Genomic DNA, 22,973 nt, shown 5'->3' on the forward strand with positions numbered 1-22,973 from the left:
GCTTTGTCACTTCCGGTTAAAGTTTTTCCGGGTCAAAAGGTACTATCGTCCATGTGGTGTCTGAGGTCAACTAACGCACCTGTTGACAATTTTAACGGTAGATTGCAAGCAACAATAGAGGCCAGACAACATTTTGCATGAACCACATTTTTTGCATTCTGTGGAAGGTGGTGGTAAATTTGAAAACCGCAAGGGAAGAGTGAGTCAACTTTGCTGCGCGAAGTGGGGTAAAAAAATATTTGAAATTTCCCTCGCCGAAGGCCATGAATCAAAATCGATAGCGGCGGTGTAAAAGTTCTCCTGCAGAAGAGAGAGGAATTTAGCCATGAAGAAAGTGTCTGCATTTTCTATGTTTCATGCCAAAGGGAAAAAGGTAAGATTCCAGTCTTTGTTGCGGTATCAACTCCTTTATGTAATTTTGTGACCGGATGACACTTGACCATGTTGACAATTATCATCTAATGCTGTGTTAATCTTGTTCTTTGTAACCGTATTCATGTCTTGGAGCATGGCTCAGATTTATTTCCTTACAAAGGTGATCAGTTTTCGCTGCTTACCAAGTACAAAGACGAACTGAAATATGACACTGTCAATATGTCGCAGACATAGAAGGAATCCCTATAACCTAGTCAAGTGTTGTGTACATGTGTCATCTGACACCCACCCAGAGCTTTTACGAAGTATTTTGACATTCACACAAGAGAATGATTGTTTTGAAATTGAAACTAGCATTTTCAGTTGAGTGTCAACATCAAGCAAACGGCTGAGTGCACTGCTGTGTGTGGAATGGTTTCATGTTAGGGAACCATTCTGTATTCTTATATTCATGAGTGTACACTTTTGTCCATACTAAAGTACTTATCTGTAACCCCAGTACTGACTGTGATCCATTCAGTTCCAATCGCTGTCAGTTGTCCCTGACTCTGTTTTACTTCTATATACAACTGTGTTAAAGGATGTGGAGTGGGTAAATTTATGGGATATATCATGCATATTGCCTGATTATGGAATAAATGTTCCTTGATTTATTGATTGTGTATTTTACATATCTTAACAAATGATGCCAGAGTTTCGTGTTCTTTTATAATATATACAGTAGAGGATGTGACATGTATGGTCCCCCAGTGCTTGTGACTGCCCGATATACTGGTACATTTTCCACATATTACTGCACATAGGCTTTAACTAGTTGAATGCTTGTGAACATAGAACATAGCTGTAAAAGTCGTCTTCTTGGTTCAAGCAACACAAACCTAATCATTGCACATGCGCTGTGTGCACAGCACACCACAGCACAACTGTTGAACCACTTTTTACCTAAGCAGGGGTGAAATTAGTGAATCGTTTGAATACCGATTTCACTGTCATTTTTTCTTCACATTATTTTCAACTTTAAAAGTTGACTTTGCATTTTTGAGAATTTGTAACTGTAAGTCCATACCAAAATTTATCAGAATCTGCTAAGTAGTCTTTTCATTGCATGTCACCTTCAACTTAATAAACATGATAAACTCATACAGGGAATGAACTCTTGGCTGTCATCTTACACTGCATTTCAAATCACCAGGAGGCCAGCTTTGTCATTTTGAAAAAACAAGGTGTCTGAGATGCATTGTGAAATCAAACAGGTCAACATATTTACAGTTAGCTTTGTTTTATAGAACTCATCTATAGCATGTGCATCTATATTTGATCCCAATATCATTAATATCGATGCTTTGGTTGACTATGGAGTTAATTGCATTTTATGGCCTGGTTTGGTGCCCATGTGGCTCTCATTAGTTCATGTGTGTTGAGTTACTAGTATCTGGTATCGCTGTTACAGACAAAGGGTACATTGGAGGATGTGGAACCAAGCCCAGTGATGAACGGTGATGAAGACAGGAAGATGTCACTGAGAAGGGCCGCGAGCACACCTGTTGCCCTGGATGAACAGAAGAAAGACAGTGCTACAAAGGGGAAAAAGTTCCTAGTATGTTGCCTCAGTTCAGCTCTCTGTCAAGACCTTTTCCTCCAGCAGCGAGAACAGTGATAAAAAAATCTGATAAAAAATAGTGGTAGGATAGCAAGGCAAGATATTTTGGTTGCCTTGAATCATGCAGATGGACTCCCAGTCATATATGCAGGTGCTTCATGCAGAAGCCCAGATGAGCTGCATATATGGGTAAAATACACATAGAAAGTTTCCAATTACGCATTGAAAAGTAATTGTTGCACACTAATGACATGTTAAAAATGTTAAATGCACAAAAAGTTTAAAAGTAAAACATCACTGGCATAATGAAAAAGACACTGGTTGCTATCAAGTTATACTGTCAATAATAATAGTATAATACTAGTGTTGTACTGTCAGTATAGGAGGAGTGACTTTTTATGAAATCATTTCCATTATATTTAGATTGGTTCTGATCAGGTATGACATGGGGCAGTACATACATGTGCCTGTGATGTATACTTGCTTGAGTAAAATCACTGAAATACCCACGTACATATATTTGAAAGTGAGTGGTGGAAAATGAAATATCCTCTTAACCTTCATACTTCCCACTTGAACAAATACAGTGGATATAGTACCCACATGAGCTAAATCTTATTTGGAACTCTGTCACTGTCTGGCTTGTTGAGTAGATCACTAAAGATGCCAATTCTTCAATTTCAGAAAGTCCTGAAGGGTGGCAGTTTGAGGGGCAGTATTAGGTCCGCTAGCAAAAGAAGACCCTCCATTCTCCGTGACCAAGTGAATGACAGCCCCTATGTGGCCAACAATGACGGCTGTGAACTGACGGCAATGAAACACAACATGCCCATCACATCAGGGGGAAGCACTCTTAGCATTGACAGTATCGGCAGCATCAAAACAAAGAAAGGTTCACCCGGTGAGACCCATTGTCATTCTGCAACCACTCTCTTTATTCTGTCAGTATTGCTTGATTAAAGGTCACATGCAACGTAAAACACAACTTTGCAGATTCTAGTACCTTTCGGTATACACTTACTGAAACAAATCATAAAAAATGCCAATTCAACCTATAAAGTTGAAAAAAAAAACGCTATGAAAAAAAGCCCGCGGAATCGGAGTTCAAACGTTTCACTAAATTCCCCCCAGCGCTGGGGGGAAAACTGGTTTCAACAGCTGTGGTGTGCTGCATCCATAACGCATGCGCAGTGAATAGGTTCGCGGAGCTTGAAACAGTATGCATGCCCAGCGTCTGAGGTCGTGAGCAGTAGTCTAATCTTGGTTGTGTACACAAACAAGTAAATAATCTACTCGTTACGTAAAACAACTTGTTGATTCAGAGAACATGTATTTTCCAAACCCAACATCTCTATATACATTCTTCATGGATAACAAATTCTTTTCGTGCATATGATTTTGTTTGACAACAGTATATGTATCCATACTGAAATGACGCATCAAGTACACAAAAAAAGTTGTTATCCATAAAGAATCTTACTTTCTTCAGACTGGCTATACTTCTAAAATGCCCATCAAACAGATTCCTCAGCATATCAGCAAATGAAACAGCCAATCGGAAGCCGTCGTTACACTTGAGTGCATATCCACCCACTATAACTGGGTTCGGTCTCCTGAGGGCTTCGTTTCGGGGGGAAGTAAGCCCAAGTACAAAATACTGCACTTTTGAATCGTGATTGTATGCTTATAATTGTGTTTATTTGGTTTTTTAAAGGCAGCAATGTATATTATATGTCATGAATAAGTGATAAATGTGTTTTAATAATGTTTGATTTTTTGGTTGCATGTGACCTTTAAGGAAAGTTTTGTTTACAGGTTATCGTCATGTGTATATACTGGCAAACAAGGATAAGTTGGATTGGCGCATTTACGAGAAATACTTTGTACATTGCAATGACTAAACTTTTTTGATTTGTGAAAGGGAGAGTGGACGTAGGCTAGTGCACATGCAGTGCATGACAGTGAAATTGATTCCACGCATTGCTGCATTCTGCCTGCTTATAAGACCTTCACATGATCATGCTTAATCGAAAACAACCTGGGTCCCCTTTGTTCACAATGGCAGGCACCAGTGGGCTGCAGAGTCGTTTGTTAGGTCAGTGTGCAACATTGCAACAAATAAGTCGACTATCCTTAGAACTTGATTTTCTTCATCTTTACAAATGTTACAATGCCTCTCAAAGAAATTTTCAGATTGTTTTCAAAATCAAGTTTACATGCCCTTTCTTCTTTGTTGCTGTGTTACCTGTACAATACACGCCATCACGTCATAGCCTTTCCATTAGTGTCTAAGTTTTATTAGTTTGTAATTAGTGACATTTAGTTACATTTACTACATTTGATTGTCAGCAACTTATTCGGCCAAAGTCACAGGAAAGGAAGTTGACAAAGGTGGAAACTGGATTTTGAACTGAGTTAATTCCCTTTATGCAGGTAGAATTGATCTGGGCAGATGCCTGACATTACTGTCATATGATGTGTATTGGTAACTATGACACAAAAGAACCTGTGACTTCTTCAGTATGGATTATTCTTTGCTTCATATTTCAACCGTGTCTATTTTGGTTTCAGAGAAAACCTCGACTGGTAAATCCAAAACCAGTACGGGACAGTTGCCAAAGCCAACGATTGCCTCACCTGCTAAAGGTGTCACTCTGCCACCTAAACCTCCAAAGCAAAACGCACAGGCAAAGCAGGCAACAAAACGTAAAATGAGCTCCCCAGAACATGTAGAGAAAAAGAAAAAGAAAATGGCAAACAGTCTCATGGATTCTGCTGACACATCTCAAATCTCAGGAGTGACAGCATTGCCAGTAAGAAATGTATTTATTCAGAATTGTATTCAACATGTTATAGTTAATTCTTAATCATGGAGTTCAAACTGTGGAATTCTCTAAGATTTGAGGTTATGGCAGGTGCCATGGAACCTGTACAGGGAAACCCCAGCATGGTCAGTAGTAAAGAAAGGACCAAATGGTTAAGTACTGTGTCTTCATTGACTTCTTCTTGTACTCCTGTCACATTAATTATTCAAACCACGCACAACAATCAGAAAATGATAATGTCTTTAATTGTAGTTTTACTACTGTTGTAGCCAAAATGGTTTAAAAATGTAAAAGCAAATTGGTATGAAGGTGTAATCAGTAGTAGCGCTAAGACAGTGACAGCATATACCTTGAAGCCAGTTCTTTGTGTTACAGCGAGTCTTCATCATTGTATCAGTAAAACTAATGCCTGGGAGATATGATAAGCAGCTGTAGTGAAAGAACTCAACGGTGACACTGACCTGGAATCCAGCATCTAGGTTTTGGAAGCTGTCTTAGTGCTAAGATAGTCATAAGTTTATGTTAATGTTTGGCAACTATCTAAGCAGTTAGAGAGCTTTGAAAATATAGGGTCTGGAATCATGAAATATTGTAATTATGATCAAATGAGATGAAGTTTGGTTTCTGAAAAGAAACGAGGTCTTTCCTACCAAGAATGATGTTAAAACTCTCAGTCTACAGTTTGGATGGTCTTTCCTCAACCGTCAGTTTCTGCTGCTTTGACATAAACTCATTCACGTTCACTTATTGTCCATTTACAGTGTCTTTCACTTCGTCAGATAACTTTGCCTAATATTTTATTAATCCATCCATTATAAATATGAATAATGATTTACTATAAACATCAATTTCACTCCTCTTTATTAAACTATTAATCCTTGAAAGTTAGGACATGGTGTCTATTCCTCATTGATGTGTTTGATGTAGATATGCCTTCCGCTGCAGGAAACTGATGGCAATGAGGAAGAGGAACCTGTAGCCCGGCGTCTGCCGTACATGTACGACAGTGGCGAGCAGGCCAAAAAAACATTTGAATGCCTCATCCATCCCCTCACCACAGATAGGTTCTTCAGGTGAGATCCCATTCCTGTAACTTGAACATTACCCCGTACCCCAGTGTCGCCTGGTGCCTGTGTGGCAGCAGACAGTGTATAGTGTGGTTAATCCTATTGGAAGCTGACATGCTTGTTGTGCTGTATCTTCACACACCATCTGTATGACCCTCACCGGCACCATTACCAGGTCACAATGAACCAAAGAGTGGGTGATTGCAATGGGACCTGATTTGTTCTTATGTTTTGCTTTCCTGGACCCTGTTTCACAAAGCTCTCAAAAGCCTAAGATCTCGTAACTTTTCTCGTAGCATCTATAGCTGCTGTGTTACAGTATAGGAGGTACAATGGCTATTAGAAAACTTACAAGATCATAGGCTAACTTGGGATTTTGTGTAAAAGGGCCCCAGATGAATAAAGCAATGAAATGCATGATTTCATACAACTTGCCTGAAATCAATAATTGAAACTTTGAGGCGAACAGCTTCCAAACAGATATAAATGAAATTGTAAACTGTCAAACACATTGTTTGTGTTGGCCATAATGGTATCAAGCAAGTTGCATATGCTGTTGCACCAGATGTTAGCCTCTGCTTCATCTGCAAAGTTCATTCTCCAAAGGAGTTGTAGGATATTGATAAAGACCCCTCCAAGGTACATAGGGTTATGGGGTTCACGGGAAATAATGTTAGGTCTGTAGAGGCTGCAGAGTTGAAGTAAAGCATTGTTGCATTCATACTTTCAAACTGTTTAATTTAATATTGTAATCCATATATTTTTAATTCTTGTGTCCTTCTGAGCATTTGAAATAGTCGTCAGCCTGGAGGCCCAGCACCTGTTTCAAATAGTTGCAGGCCCTTGTGGCCTTCATTTAGTTATCTGACAATATTTCCCTTCAGCTGGAATCTTTCCCATATTTGTTTTCTACATTAACATTGAGGAGTTATCCATGGTCTGTCACGTTGCAATAACCTACAGTTTCACTTCCTGATATTTCAGCGCTTTTCATGTCAAATGAAAAAATTCTCTCTGCACAATTGACCTTGCTAATTGTTTTTGTAGCTTAACACAATGGGGCTGCTGATTTCATTCAGGGCTTGTGGATTTTAAAGCCTGCATGTACCATCAGGCCCCAGTGGCCAAAGGGCAATTTATAGCATTGCAATCACTAGTTCATCCAAGTGTTTTGTAATTACTTTCCTAGTGTTGTATATTGCCCTTCCTAGTGTTTAATAATGTCTGTCTTGGTCTTGTGTCAAGTTTTCGCTAGTGTTGTATCACATCTTCCTAGGTATTGTGTGAAATTTTTCTTAGTGTTGTGTGAAGTCTTTCTTTGTTTTGTGTATTGTCGTTCTTAGTGTTGTGTATTGTCTTTCCTTGTGTTATATCATGTCTTTCCTTGTGTTATATCATGTCTTTCCTTGTGTTGTGTATTGTCCTTCATAGTGTTTGATCATGTCTTTCACACTGTTGTATAGTGCCCTTGTATAGTGCCCTAGTCAGTGTTGTATTGTTTGCATCACACTGTTGTATTATGTCCACATCAATGTTGTATTGTTTGCATCACACTGTTGTATTATGTCCACATCAATGTTGTATTGTTTGCATCACACTGTTGTATTGTTTACATCACACTGTTGTATTATGTCCTCATCAATGTTGTGTTGTTTACATCACACTGTTGTATTGTTTACATCACACTGTTGTATTATGTCCTCATCAATGTTGTGTTGTTTACATCACACTGTTGTGTTGTTTACATCACACTGTTATATTATGTCCTGCAGTGAGCTATGGGAGAGGAAACCCCTGCTTGTGAAGCGCCACATTCCACATTATAATGATGGTTGGTTCAGCACATCGGAACTTGACAGGATACTACGTGAGGTTAGTCAGCTTGTCTGGTGTTCATGCAGTTATTTAGTACAGATTCCAGTGAACCTGATTAATGTTTACATTCAGCGATGACCTTTGCCATGGTTCACTTGGTTTAGGCAAGGAATGATAATTCCACCATATTTCTCAAACAAACCTGTTTATCCTAAAAAAAAATCAAAAATGTTTTCTTTAATTTTATGGCCCTGGTGTCATGTTTGTTTTATCAGCTGTTTGTATCAGTTTTCGTAAAAGACATCATCTCAATGACAGCATCTCTAGAGACTTTAAGAAGTTGGCAGAGATGGTGTTTGGTTTGTGGGGACGATGGACCAGGTGCTTGGCTGGCCTGAGTTTCGTCACTTTTGCAAATATTCTCATCTCATTAAGAAAAGTTTTTCTCCCTTCCAGGAAAATATCCAGTTCGGGGTGAATCTTGATGTGACAACTTTTGAAAAAGGGGTCCGAGAAACACACAACATTGCAGGCCGAGCATATGCTCCCGTTGTGTGGGACTACTACCAGGTGGGTGACACTGTCATATTGATGCACTGTTATTTCACTTACTTGTTGATTGGAGTTACTATTATTATCAGTTGATGACCCATTTTAATGACTCCATTAACTAATGGATCGCTCTGAATGTGTTATACAGTTTGTTAAATGAGGTTTGATATAACGAAGTCCAGACAGCCACACCGTGAACTTATGTAAGTGTGTTTTGCTAGATAGTATCATTAACCAACATCCCAGTCATCAAAGCCACTTTGATTGTCATATTCCGTTAGGTTTATTCAAGTGTGTGGATATGTGTGTCATACCCATTTGCATCACAATTGCTGTCCTGAGGTATTATTTGTTTGATATTGTAACCATTGTTGTCTTGCAGAATGGCTGCTCAGTGAGATTGTTAAATCCTCAGACTTACTCCCGAAATGTCTGGAAACTGTTGGCCATATTGCAGGAATACTTTGGCTGCTGTGTCGGTGCTAATGTGTGAGTATTGAATCATACAGTTGTTAAACAATGTTAATGTTAAGGCTGTGGCTTCCGTACTTGCCTATTGAAATAGACCATATTGTCCCAGATCAAAATATCAAATCAGAAGGCAGGGAAGATTTGATGGTCAACATTTCTAAGTCGCTTAGGCATGTGAAAACTTCACACTTGCTTGATCTCAGGTCATTGCATGATTTGTCAAACATGCCTACTTTACGGTTCATTCCCATTATAAGTGAAGCAAGCCAGAATGTGATTCCATTGCTGAGGCGATCCGTGAAGATCTAGGTAGCAATTGTAACCCATTCTTGTCATATGAGGTGACTAAGGGAATTGAGGGGTTAGATATGCTGACTTGGTTGAAAATGTCATTGTATTCCAATGGTGTAGGTTGATACTGATGTTGGTGATCACCAGATTGTCTGGTCCAGACTTGATGAGTTACAGACTGTTGCCACATAGCTGGAATATTCCTGAGTACAACTCACACCCAGTCATTACTGAGACGGATTTTCTGCTGATTCGGGAACCTTTTACTGGGTGCAGCACCATATACATAAGGCTGCAAGAAGTCGATTGTTCATTGTGTCTTGAGCATGTTTTGTTTCCATGGTAAATATGATAACCTTTTATTTTGTTGACTAAACGCTAATTCTGTATGATAGCATAGTTCAGGCCAGGGGCTTGAAATACATGTACCGGTAAATGGTGACCTAAATTTCCTATCTCTTTTTGTTACATTTATAAACTGGTTTCTTTGTGTCAGGTATCTTACCCCTCCAGGGACCCAGGGCTTTGCTCCTCACTTCGATGACATAGAAGCCTTTATACTGCAGCTGGAAGGAAAGAAGCACTGGCGTCTGTACAGTCCCAGGTAAACATGGCAACTCAGTTCGTAGAAGTAGGTCTGGCTACAGTTCAGCGTAACCATGGCAACTCAGTTGGTAGACGTAGTTCTGGCTACAGTTCAAGGTCATGTGTTATCAGTCATGTGCAGCAGTAAAACAGGTTTGCCGCTTGCAGTTCCCAGGTGCGTGATGTACATGTTACATATACACAAGATACTCGGTCAGTGATACATGTATACGTTCGTGTGTTCTTGTCTCAGTATGTCAAAGGGAAGTAACACTCCTGAAGTGGTGTTTGCTTCAGTAGTCCGTATGTTTCACTATCCGAACGTTTTTGATGAAAAACAGAAGTTTTCGGATTAACGCGGTTTGACTGTACATGACAAAAATGTATGCACTGTGGCTGGACAAAAGATCCACAGATGATAATGTGCTGCATGGACAGTGCAGCGAGGGAATCACCATTCAAATTACCAAGAACGCTCATGCGAAGGGCAAATTAAACTATACTTGTATATGATTATGGATAATGACAATGGGAGATTCGTGCAAACCATCTATTAACCTTCCTCGTGATCCTCACTGCTCAATCGTGTGCAGTCAGACCGGTTGCGGCAAAACAGCATTCATACTGGACCGACTGGAAGGTTATTATCAAGACGCTTTTAATCACATCGTCATCCTCAGCCCAACCTTGAGCATGAACAAGACATACATGGAGAAAGCATGGGTGATGACAGACCCGGACATGAGCATAGTCAGTCCGAGTATGCATCTGCAGGACTGGTTTTCGCTCTTACCATGACAAACCGAAAGGAGATGACTGCAGCGTCAACAGGGAATTCATGAAAAAGAGAGATGCGCTGTCATACGTGGCCTTCTCGGACAACAGATGAAGTTAAATTTGGGTACTAAATCATAAATTCAACTTGGAGCTGAAAGATGGAGGCGATGGGTGGCCCTGTTTCACTTGAAGGACAAGGATTCGTTTGAGGATAGCTTGTGATAAAACAATGTGATTCCAAGCAAACAAGAACAAGAGTGCATGAAGAAGCAGCTCGCCAAAACAAAACATGCTAAACCCTTGTTGAAAACCAACCAACTCGTAACATATAAAGTCTTGCCAGCTAAGGCAAAAACCTAGCTAAACTCAAGCAAACCTCTAGCAAAACTTACTCAAACCTCTAGCATATTTTAGTTCATGTTCGAAATTATCGTCGTGTGTAACTTCACTTTCATCTCACTGTGTTTCGTGTGCATCCGAGTTTGTTTTATTAGACTTAAAAATTATTTGTTACATTACAAGATGAAGTGCAATGAACTACTCTTGCAAGTGATGATCACTGATGATAACACTAAAAGCAATAGCACCAAGCAAGAGAGACTGATGGCACTTACGGTCGGGGGCAAAGCCAAACACTATCTGGGTGGCGACCAAGGAACCAGGAGGAAAAGAAACCTGCCGTTCTTGAACAGCAATAACAATAGCAGACAACGGTGACGGAGGAGGAAGAAGGACAACATCAATTGATACTGCCAAGAATGCCAAGCCACCAGTCACAATGGCTGGTTCGTTAGACAGCCGAAGAAAAACTTATCGTCAGTGGATTCCACTTGCGACAGCGGCATGCGGTGACATCATCACCACAACTGCATTTCTGTACAATTTCAAATCAACAGCACCACCACTGCTGCAAGCACCACCACCAATAAAAAATATCAGTTAGAAGTATACCCTCACATCATGCAATGAAAAAACAAAACAATGTCAACAACCAATGGGAAAACGTTTGTCAGCAACTCATATCACGCCACTGTGGTCAGTTTATAGGCCATGTTGAGCAAAATGATCACCAAACAACTTGCACCTAAGCTTGATTTTAACCCGCAGGACGTGGGCATGCTTGTGATTCATCAAGCAAGTCATCATGCCAGAAACACTTTTATTGAAGTTAAAACGTCGTATGGTGGGTCATTAGCCAAGTATCTGGCTTTTTCTCGGAGCAAATTACCTTTTCTCTCAATTGTAAACGTGGAAGGTGGCCGAAATGGAAGCCAAACAGAAACGTCACAATGCGGCCATGGAGAAACTGCAGCAGGCTACTCAAACCAAGTTCACTGAAAAACATGTTCGGTGAATCGATTTCATCAATCCCCGATTCGCACACAAAACCCATGCCATGAAAACATCCAAGAACCTCAACAACAACAGTGTGCGAGAATACTACCAACTCACCGGCAAACAACTCGAACCTCTTGGCAATACACCCATCCTATTTCAGTATTAAGAAATTTTTATGTATGTATAGAAAAACCATGGGATGACGAGCACCTTTCAACTGCAAGCATGTGCTTCTGCTAAGACCTGCAGTGAGAAATGCTTCGTCAAATATTGTGGTATACACATGTTATCCATCTGAAAATGTTTTGTCAACTACACGTGCGAGGTGTGCGGGATTAGCGTGAAATGCCATCATTGCTGATCAAAGCCCACAGAGCAGACACAGTCCAAGCCCGTTTTCTCTACTTGATGAAATGAGAAACGAATGCAACCAACTGAGAATCAAAATCAGAATGTGCATGCAAAACTTTACTGCACTTTTTTTTATTTTTTTTTAACGATTGAGATTTGACTTTGCATCGCTGTAAATGTCCTATTAGACATTTGACCTCAAAGGTTCATAGGTGAACATTGTGGTGAAATCTTATTGGAGATTTGACCTTGCAGCTGAATAAGCCTTGAAAATCATATTAGAGATTTCACAATCATAGCTGATAATAGCAAGAATGCTCACCGTCCGAGAACTGAAAAAAATTGCCAAAGAATGTGGAGTGACCAGTTACTCCCATTGGAGGTAGTTTGCTCAACATCACTCATGTCGACGAAACACAACCTCCTCAACCCACGGTGAAACAAGTCAAGCTCCCAGCAGAGGAGCATGGGTGCTGAGGTTATTTGCACGTGAGGAAAGCTCACCATTTCAGGAACCATGACAACACATTGGCTGGAAACTTTGTCAGCCCAGGTCTCTTTTAGTGTGTGGTAAGTCAGTGTAGAAAATGATGGAAAGCATTATCTGTCCTCCACAGTACAGCAGTGGTTTCCCTATATGGCAATAGTTCCAAACAGCAACATGTACATATATAGATAAAATTACTTAAATTTGTGTGTTTTCAGAAACAAGTCTGAGGTATTGCCAAGGTTTTCAAGTGGTAAGTATAAGTATCTACTCACATATCTACTCTGTGTTGAAAGATTTTAATGTATAAAGCACTAAGACGGCATCAAAGGATGAGGATAATAGATTAAGTTGTACAGATGCCGATGACAGTGGTTAAATGTAACGCACATCCGACCATGTATTGACATGATATCTGGTCACCAGGTGACTCCTTACTTAAACATGGGTTAAGTTGATCTTGCTATAGTAGCATAGTAGTGGTATATGTTGATATGACACTAGTGGTGTTCTGATTAATGAAAAACAACAAACAACCATGTGATCTGCAATAGCAACCTGAATAGGAAAATCTAAAAAATGCTGCTAACCAGTTTCTTTTGGTAACTGCTTGTTGGTAATGAACCAATATTATCTTGATTCCTATACCTTCACAAAGACTTTAAGTTGCTATAGTACTGCAACATTTGTCTATATAATTTAACAGAACTTAACATACTGTAAATCATGAAATAAATGCAAGCATTTTATTAATGCGAAAAATGCATCTGTACTCTCTACGTATTATTTTATTGACTTATTTCAGTCTGACCAAGACAGAATATGTAAACCTCTTCTTGTGTTTTTTTATTGTCGGGTTAGTGTTCATCATAACAATAGAGAATATAACAACAATTTAGAAATGTCTCATGAAATAAATTCATCTCATAAAATAAATGAGCCTAATTTCCGTGACTTTAATTAATGTCCATTGTATTTATTCATTGGCAGATTACTAGTGTGTAACATTACAGTCTCTCCTTGAAATACCACAAACTAGAACTAAGTCATATGGTGACAGATCTTCCTCTAGAGTAGGACAATTCCTCTGGAACAATTTACCATCCATTCTTCATTCCGAAATAGAACTATCAAATTTTAAAAGTGGCCTCAAGACTCATTGGATGGATGGATGGATGGATGGATGGATGGATGGATGGATGTATTAGCGGAAGTGTTGACACTACACATTACATCAATACAGGTCACTCCTCTTTACAGGTATTTCAGGTCACATGTAATTATCACTGGTTACAACCACTGGTCATAGTTTACGGTCACTGAAGGACATTCTCCAACCACGCAGGATCATTTCTCGATCTTTGTACACCTTTTGGATTACATGTATAAATGTTGTTATAAGACAGGTATTTGCACACAATTACATGATTAAAAATTGCAGCATAATCAAAACATTGTCCGCATATTTCCATTCATTGCTTAACAAGATTCAATTCAGGTTAAGTGGTAGATAAACAAAAGTGAACAGAAAAGGAACATTAAAGATTCATGATGTCACATTTCATCATCAACACAGATTCTTGACCTAGCATTAATGTTGTGATGCATTTTAGGTTAGACCCTCGCACTCGCATTAAATTTGTGACTCATTAATTTGATGATTTACAGTTGTTGTTTTCTTTACATGGACTTTGTAGCAAACCTGAAGGAGGAGGACTTAGGGGAACCCATCCTGGACGTACTGCTAGAGGCAGGGGACATGTTGTACTTTCCCAGGGGCACCATACACCAGGTGGGTCAGGGGCAACATACACTGGATGGGTCAGGGGCACCATACACAGGGTGGGTCAGGGGCAACATACACCGGGTGAGTCAGGGGCAACATACACCGGGTGAGTCAGGGGCAACACACACCAGGTGAGTCAGGGGCAACATACACCGGGTGAGTCAGGGGCAACATACACCGGGTGAGTCAGGGGCAACATACACCGGGTGAGTCAGGGGCACCATACACCAGGTGGGGCAGGGGCAGCATACACTGGATGGGTCAGGGGCAGCATACAACAGGTGGGGCAGGGGCAGCATACAACAGGTGGGGCAAGGGCAGCATACAACAGGTGGGGCAGGGGCAGCATACACTGGATGGGTCAGGGGCAGCATACAACAGGTGGGGCAGGGGCAACACACACCAGGTGAGTCAGGGGCAACATACACAGGGTGGGTCAGGGGCAACACACACCAGGTGAGTCAGGGGCACCATACACCAGGTGGGGCAAGGGCAGCATACAACAGGTGGGTCGGGGCACCATATGTCAATAGCATCATACACTGGGTGGGTCAGGGGCACCATATGTCAGGTGAGTCAAGGGCACCACACACCTAGGTGGGTCAGGGTCAACATACACCTAAGTAGGTCAGGGGCTCCAGACAGGGTGGGTCGGGGCACCATACACAGGGTAGGTCACAGGCACCATACACAAGGTGGGTTAGGGGCACTGTACACCAGGCAGTGACATATTACCCACCACCATGTGAAATATTTTGGTTGATCTTAACTGCTTTCAGTTGTATGTGAACTGTACTTGACATGATACTGGCCTTATTTCAGGGCCGCACCACAGATGATGAACACTCCCTCCATATCACAGTGTCCAGCTATCAGAAGAACACTTGGGGAGACCTCATGGAGAAGGTATGGTTAGTGTCATAGAAGTATGTCATGCCTGTACGTCCTGCTGGCAAATGTTCTGGATTCTTCAGGATTGTGTGTGTGGTTCTTGCCCAGTAAAACCCTGATCTGTGTCTGGACGTGTCAGGACAGCTGTGATGAGCTCATCATGAACATGCATACTCAACAATGTCCCCATGATGACTAGAATTCTAGAATGATCACTTGCTTACATTGTGAAACAGTAAGGGTTAGGATTTGGTCAAACTGCTGCAGCCCCATGCTGAATGAGGGATTTGAAAACCTAATGTGTTTGTGTTACTGTCTGCTTATTAGGTTCTGTGGTCATTCACACCTGAATATGTATTATTGTCCCATGCTGCCATTTATCATTGCTTGTGTTCTTGGATTCATTTATCACAGATGTTCAGTAAAGTGCCAGTATATTGGTGGAATATAGGTCACTTCCTCATATACTTCTTCATGAAGTAATGCTAAGATTGGAAACTACTCCAGCAGCCATGTCTGAGAATGAGGAATGACAACATGTCAAGAGTTCTATGTGTTAACTCCAGCTGATGCCACAAGCGCTCCAGATGGCCATAGAAGAAAATGTCGAGTTCAGGAAAGGACTGCCCAGGGAATATCTCAGCTATATGGGTGTGGCCAACTCAGATAAGGTGAGTTATTAGCTGTCCCCAACACTCATTCAGTGTATAAGTAAAGGGTCTTTGTATCACTGAATCAAGGTTCTTTGTATCACTGAATCAAGGTTTGCCCGAATTATCTTTCTATGTTTCTATGCTTGTAAGTACCATTCCTGATCTTGCAAATTTCACCATAGTGGTGCACCTCTTAAACATCACCTCAGGCTTTCTCCCACACCAAATGTTCATTGGTGGAAATGTGGAGTGTGTTTGCCAGTGGTGAGAAATGGTTGTCACTGACCTGATGACTCTTCCCCAGGAGAGTCCTGAAAGGAAGGAGTTCCTGAAGAAGGTGGAGCAGCTGATGGTGTCAATGTTCAAGTATGCCCCAATTGACGCCTCCTGTGATCAGATGGGGAAAAAGGCCATCCATGATGCTTTGCCACCTCTACTCTCAGAAGGTTTGTTGATCCAAGGAGACAAAACAAAATGTTTTCCTTTATCCTGACTCACGTTTATTACTGATCTCCCTTTTTCTTTAACAGTTAAGGGGATACTTGAATGCCTTTCAATTCCCTGAAGCAATCGTAATGTCACTCACCCATGTAGCCTCCCCTTCCCACCAAAACAGTTCCATGTGGTATGAGCTTAGCTTTCATCAATCTCCCCTTCATTGCCCATGCTGCCCGTTGGGCGGTCTTATGGATCCCTTTTGCTGCATATTTCCTTCTTGTCTAAATTAATGCGGTGAACTCTTTTAAGCATTAGTGAAGATAACTGTAAAATATTATGTTTCAACATGTTTCCCTCTTGAAACCCATCCATCATGTGAAAGCTAGCAAACATTTGCTGCATCAGGTTGACTGGAACAGATCACCACCATTGGAGATGAGCTGTCAGAGTTGTCCAGTCTTACATCTTGAAAAATTATTATAGCTAATGTATGGACTTGTCACGCTGGGATGGTCAGTGTTTGGTCATTGTGACCCACTTGTAGCTCATCTGGTCTAGTTTCAGTGTTTGATGGGTCTGTAGTTACGCCACAGTCTTGCTTACCATCACCATGATGCAATAACACTGTTAGTATTATTGTCACAGACCTATCTTGTCGTACAACTATTACTGGCCCAAAACACTCCAACTGGTGAAATTGTCAAGGTGCTATAATGTGAAACTCCTTTCAGTTGCTTGCAAACTGAAACTGAAATACAATTGATTGTTTGGTTTCACCCCATACATTCAGTCAATATGACTTCTGTTGACAGAGGAAAAAGCCTGCAGCATCCATGGAACTGGTGAGCGGTGGGACAAAGGGCAGCAGCGTGTGGTGTGTACCGTTGAACTCGACCCTGATACACACATCAAGATAATACGCAGAGGTGTCATCAGGTCAGACCACATTGACACATGTAAATTCTTATGCCAGTTTTGCTGTCTTTAATTTACAAGTTATAACATGTTCATATATATTTCATTTATGGACTTAAAGATTGAATATTAGGAAAGAGTATATTGTAGCAACTGTAAAAGAATAGGTGGATTGTTAAACTGATGGGTAAGTTGGTAAGTAAACTTTATTGTAACTATGTAAGGCTACTTTTCACTGACTGAAGTATGGCCACAAGCCTTGGACTGGTGTTACTACCTGTGGTTGTCACTGGTACACTGGCTAGTTCATAATAGTCACTCTATGCACAAAAAGAAGGTTTTTACCAGCAGAATTATTTTTGTATACATTCATGATGATTTCATGAAAATCACCATGTCTCGAGGTGTGTGTGTGTGGTGGGGTGGGGTGGGGTTGGTGGGTGTGGGCGTGTGTGTGGTACAGAGGGTTTAATGCGGGTCTTAACAATATCTCAACTGTAAGAAGGTAACTTGTATTATACCAAGACCAGACCCAGACAGTCTTGGATCTGCTACTGTTGATGGAGATTGACTTTGTCTGATACAATGGCTCACTTTCATGAAGTCATTGAGCCTGCCCATAGTGTGGTTTAGTTCATGAACGTGTGGGACCTCTTCCAGGAGAACCGGTCATTGCCCGCCACTGAGCATCAATAGGTACGAAGACTGGTTAGCTCGGAGTCTGAGTGGGGTATTCATCCCTAACTGCAGTATGGGACCTGAGGAAGCCAGCACTATATCAACATGACCAGTTTACAGTGGGAGCTGTCTAAACTGCCATCTGTCCAATCCGACAAGTTGTCAACACTGGCATAAAATCTCCATCCCATCCATCACTTGTACATTTATCATCAGTTCTACAATCTGGCAAATTGTCTAAATCAGATTATTTCTTCAGGCCCAATGAGTGCCGGTTTGGTCAGCTTCCACTGTATATCTGGTGCAGAGCCAACAGTCATCTATGCATGTCATCATATGAGCGAAATATTCTTAAGTGCGATGTTTAACTCCATTTCATCTCACCTCATGACTTTGTGGATTAGTTCATGACACAAGGGATTAGATCATGGGCATCGGGACTGTGAAAATGTTTGTGATTTGTCTTTACTCCTTCTGTAATGTAGAAACATTTGTTTTATTGTCTAACACTGGATATCTCTATGAACTGTGAGTCTGTCAATGTATTTTAAGCATATGCTTGTGTAATGGAAGCTACAGATCAGTTCTTGATATGCTGTGTTTATAATTGTAGACTTGTGACTGAGGAGGACCAGGTTCGGATCTACCACTGCCTTGAGAACAGCCGTGTCTACCATCAAAATGAGCCACAGTTCATAGAAATACTTGCAGAGGTAATGTTCATCAAGTTCAGTATGCTGCACTTGAATGGTTCAATGTGATCACTTTTGTATTGATGAAAATCATACAGTACATTCAATTTTCCAATTTTTTCCTTCATTGCTAGGCTGCTCCAGCGGTGGAATACCTCATCCATGCATATCCCGAATATATCGCCATTGACAGTCTGCCACTCGACAACCTGCAGGACAGAGTATGTTCAGTTAACAATTCATTTTCTGGGAAGCACTAAATACCTTAATATTGTGTGTCTTATGTACTTTAGGAGTTCGCCATGCAAGTCAGATAGCTAATTAAATATGGGTTGAATTTTTAGTTTCAAACCCAGGGGTTCAAAAATCCCATTGGTGATGCCCGGGCCGCGGGACAAGTCACTTTTCATTTTGGGCAATCAAATAATGATATCTTACTTGTCCATGGGTTACCATATAATTTCCACCTATGGTTTCAAACAGCAAAACTTGGATTCATTTCGTATCTTCTCAAAATGTAGTCATTAAATTTCGCAAGCAGTGTTATCTTTCTTTGCTGTTTATCACTTTTCAATAAATAGTCCAGTAAACGTAAACATCAAATACCATGTTGACTTATTCTTTCATAATTACATCATCATGATTATGTCATAAAATCAGGGCAAGTGGAAAATAAGTCTGGACAAGTTACTTTCTAAGTGACTTTCAAAATGAAAAGATTGAACCCCTGAATCCAGTCTATGTAGATTTTTCATATGGTCAGCAATAGAATCTTTTCTGTGTGATAAACTTGAGAATAATTTGATAATAATTAACATTATATCTACCTACTTATGCATGCTCAAGTGCTGAGACATGATTACCGCGGTTAAACCAAGCTGCCTGTTAGGTGCTAGGAAGCTAATAGCCCTCCGGGTACCCATTCACTGCTGGCTGAACAGAGGCAGTATTGAAGAAACTCACTTGCTTAAGCTGAGACCACATGTGTCACATACCCTTCATTGTGGGCAGGGATGAATTCTTAGAGACTCTCAGGAGTCAATCTGCCAAACACAAGTCACCCTGACGACTTTCCTTAATAATCCTTAATCCTTGGTCAACATTGCTTATCTTCAACTGCATATGTCATGCACTGACCTCATCTGGAGATGTATTGAACTGTTACTGACACTCTGTGTTATCTTCCAGATCGATATTGCCCGCGATCTGTATGAGAGAGGCCTACTGATTACTGGTGACCCCCTGGAACCTCTGTATGAGGAGAGTGAAGGGGAGCAAAGCTAGCTTGTAGCAACACCACCAACATCAACAGCACCATCACCACCAAAACATCAGCACCCCCACTACCAACATCAACATTCACATAATCATCAGCAACAGCACCTGCAGCATGAGGAGGAATCACATACTGAACTGATGCTGCCACCATTTCATTCTATATGCCCTTCAAAGACCTTCATTAGGGGTCCTCATGTTTTACCTGTATATTCTGTATGCAATATGTTATGATGTTGTTGAATCTCATCTATTTTTAGATGTTATGTAAGTTTTCATTTTTTAATTATCTGAGACATACAAATGGTATTCAAATAGTATACACCCAGGGTCCAAGTTTGAAACCAGCAAATGAGTGTATTTTTTAGATTAACTGTTGGGTTCCATTTGTTTGTGGAAAAGCAACTATTCTGTCCTCTCTGTGTCTAAAAGCCATTACAGTATTATGCTGCCATGTGTTAAATTCATTTCCTTTACCAGATAACTACAAGTGAATATTGCAACACTAGGAGGAGCAATCCATCTCTGGTGTTAATCATCACCATCATAAAAGGTATGCCTGCTTGTGATGTTACACAGCTAAGCTGCAGTGGGCTGTGAACTAGCTGCTTGTTGAGTAGGTTGTAGAGTTGGAATGTCACAGTGTCTTGCCCATATCCTGCCCAGATGAACCATGGTATATGAATGCATGTAAGAGCAATGATGAACAAGACCTGATAAGAAAACCAACAGGAAGGTCTGAAACACTTGAGGGGTCACCTGCTGTGTGGCTTACTGTCTGGGCTTGTCTCTTGTTCATAATTTGTGTAAGTAGTCTTATTCTAAATGTGTACATACTCCATAGTTTGGATGCCCTTTGGTTTTCTTTGGTGGATGTTTAAGGGCTTGGTGAAATCACTCACTGGCTTGTGCTGTTACCATTGTAACAGTATAAAGGATTCCATTTATGGATACTGATAGTAATGCAAGATTTTGCAGGTGTTTTCAGCATTACTCTGTGTGTGGTTGGCTGTATAAGTTTATGTGTACCTGCACACACTATATGATGGAAACTTCTCAAACTGTATCAAATGTGCTGACATTTTAAGCACATTGTTTAGAGCAGATAATGTACACATCTATTGTATGTTTAATTTGCTTCATCGCTCTTTCATGCTAATTGTGTTTCCTTGCTAGGTGGATTAGGGCTTATTGGCTTGTTATCAGTATAATTTTAGCGGCATTATGAAGGAAAAATTGGAGATTGTGGCATGGCAGTGCTTGTACTTGTGAGTTAGGTTCAGCCTTAATTGCATTTATTTTAGCATATGTTACCTTGGTTACAAAGTTTTTTCATCAAGTGTGGCCTTATGAAATCACTTGGTTCCTGATGCATCATGTCACTGATCTATACTCTAGTGTGAAGTGAACATAGCATCACGTTTCCTGAAAGGTTACAACTCATTACTTATACTAGTTATGGCCTGTAGTAAATGTGTGGCTAGTCAGGGGCTTATCTGGTCTCACTGTCATCTAAATAACTGTTCAATGTATTTGCCAACACTAGAAGTGTTTTGGTGGATTTTGAGCAGTCTATATAATATATTTCCCAGATATGAAACACCTTTATATTGTGTTATTTATTGCAAGGTAAGAAGGCTTGTGCTTGCTGCAGCTATCTGCCACCACACAGACCAGCATGTTACATGCAGCTAATAAACAAACCCGGTGGACAGACATCATTATGAACTAACCATCTGGCAAAGACAAAAATATTTACAAGATTGCTAGAATTCTCAATCCATGATAAACCAATCCAAGCTAAACATAGCACCTCAGATGACAGTGAGTGAGAGGCACCTGTGTTCCCAGGGATAGACACAACTGCAACTGGCCATGGATAGACAGATATATTGGCTGTTTGTTTTCTTGATAGTGATAGCCCTGGACTACCAATTCAAAGAAAATGATATCCAGATTTACCAGATATCAGTTAGGTGATTGGAGGAAGATGAATTTAGTTCTAACCTCACCAAGAAATGTAATCATGTTGATAATGTAAAAAATATTACTAGGCAGATATTATTGTTATATTTCTTGTAAATATCTTTAATAAGCTGAGCCATTTATAATTATGTACATGATGTTTTTGTCTGTTTATCCCTGTGTTAATACCGATTCTGCCAGACTCGAGTTTCTTGGTATCACCATATTCAGTTGACTTACCTGCACATGCATTTATCAAATAAATGAAAGCTAAATTACAACATGTATAGGTAAATCACTGCAAGATATGCAGTTGATTATGCATGCCTTATGCGTGTCAGGATCCTGTGATTGATGATTCAAGTCAAGTTTCTAGTTTTTGTTGTACCATATACACTCATTTGAACAAAGCGGTGAACGTAGAAGACCAGTGTCCCTTCAGGCTACCCTCCAAATGAAGCTGGCATGTCAGGATATAAAGTAGAAAAAGTGGCATTAGGCCTAATTCAAGGACTCAACAGATCTCACCTGTAGACAGTAAGTGTCTCACTGACAATATTCATATTCAATACTCATCTGCATATTAGATGGGATAGTGTGTCTTCCAGTAGTCACACACTCATCCTTAGTTGCCTTTGACCATCTTGTGTCATTCATTAAAGTAACACTCATTATTCACTGTGTTGAATATGGTAATATGTTTATCTTGGTTTTTATGTGAACTGTTGATAACATGTTGATCAATGTGGTGATAACCTCACCATGTTTTGTTTCATTTAATTCATGGAAGTTGTCCATTGTTTATCTTGTCCAAAATATGATTCATTTTTTAGCTATGAAGTGCGTTTTAACCAGCTTCAAATGTTGCCAGGATCAGGGGCAAGTTTTGGGACATTGAGTGTTTCATTTCTTTCTCCACATTCTATCTGTGCACCCCATGTTTTCCTTTCCAGTAACAACCAGAGCAATGTTATCAGGTGGTTGAAGTATCCTTGACTAACAGCTCCACTGGGGAAATCATTAACAAATAGCAGATGGCAGGTGACTTACATCATGTTGTGACCTGTGTATACAGTGACCAGCTGATATGTAATACTGTGCTTTTACTAATAAAGAGACATATGTTGATTTGACTTTTTCCTTGAG

The 22,973-nt window shown here is 40.3% G+C and overlaps 1 protein-coding gene across 1 annotated transcript; it reads left to right on the forward strand.

Annotated features, from left to right (window-relative positions):
- On the forward strand, positions 1–22,953 carry LOC137293646 (ribosomal oxygenase 1-like). Its single transcript, XM_067824316.1, has 18 exons — positions 1–373; positions 1,826–1,972; positions 2,660–2,876; positions 4,547–4,788; positions 5,746–5,873; positions 7,640–7,739; positions 8,139–8,252; positions 8,617–8,723; positions 9,493–9,600; positions 12,753–12,787; positions 14,232–14,326; positions 15,143–15,226; positions 15,778–15,882; positions 16,169–16,310; positions 17,115–17,238; positions 18,509–18,608; positions 18,722–18,808; positions 19,776–22,953. Exons 1-18 carry the CDS (start codon positions 326–328, stop codon positions 19,869–19,871), a joined length of 2,079 nt encoding a protein of 692 aa, XP_067680417.1. The 5' UTR covers positions 1–325; the 3' UTR covers positions 19,872–22,953.
- The last annotated feature ends 20 nt before the right edge of the window (positions 22,954–22,973 follow it).

This window comes from Haliotis asinina, chromosome 8 (genome assembly GCF_037392515.1).
Source record: "Haliotis asinina isolate JCU_RB_2024 chromosome 8, JCU_Hal_asi_v2, whole genome shotgun sequence".
Taxonomy (NCBI): Eukaryota; Metazoa; Mollusca; class Gastropoda; order Lepetellida; family Haliotidae; genus Haliotis; species Haliotis asinina.

Coding starts and splice junctions, on each gene's coding strand:
- LOC137293646 (XM_067824316.1), top strand. CDS start 326: ATGAAGAAAGTGTCTGCATTTTCTATGTTTCATGCCAAAGGGAAAAAG. Junction 14,327..15,142: donor CCAGGGGCACCATACACCAG/GTGGGTCAGGGG, acceptor GCCTTATTTCAG/GGCCGCACCACAGATGATGA. Junction 15,227..15,777: donor GGGGAGACCTCATGGAGAAG/GTATGGTTAGTG, acceptor TGTTAACTCCAG/CTGATGCCACAAGCGCTCCA.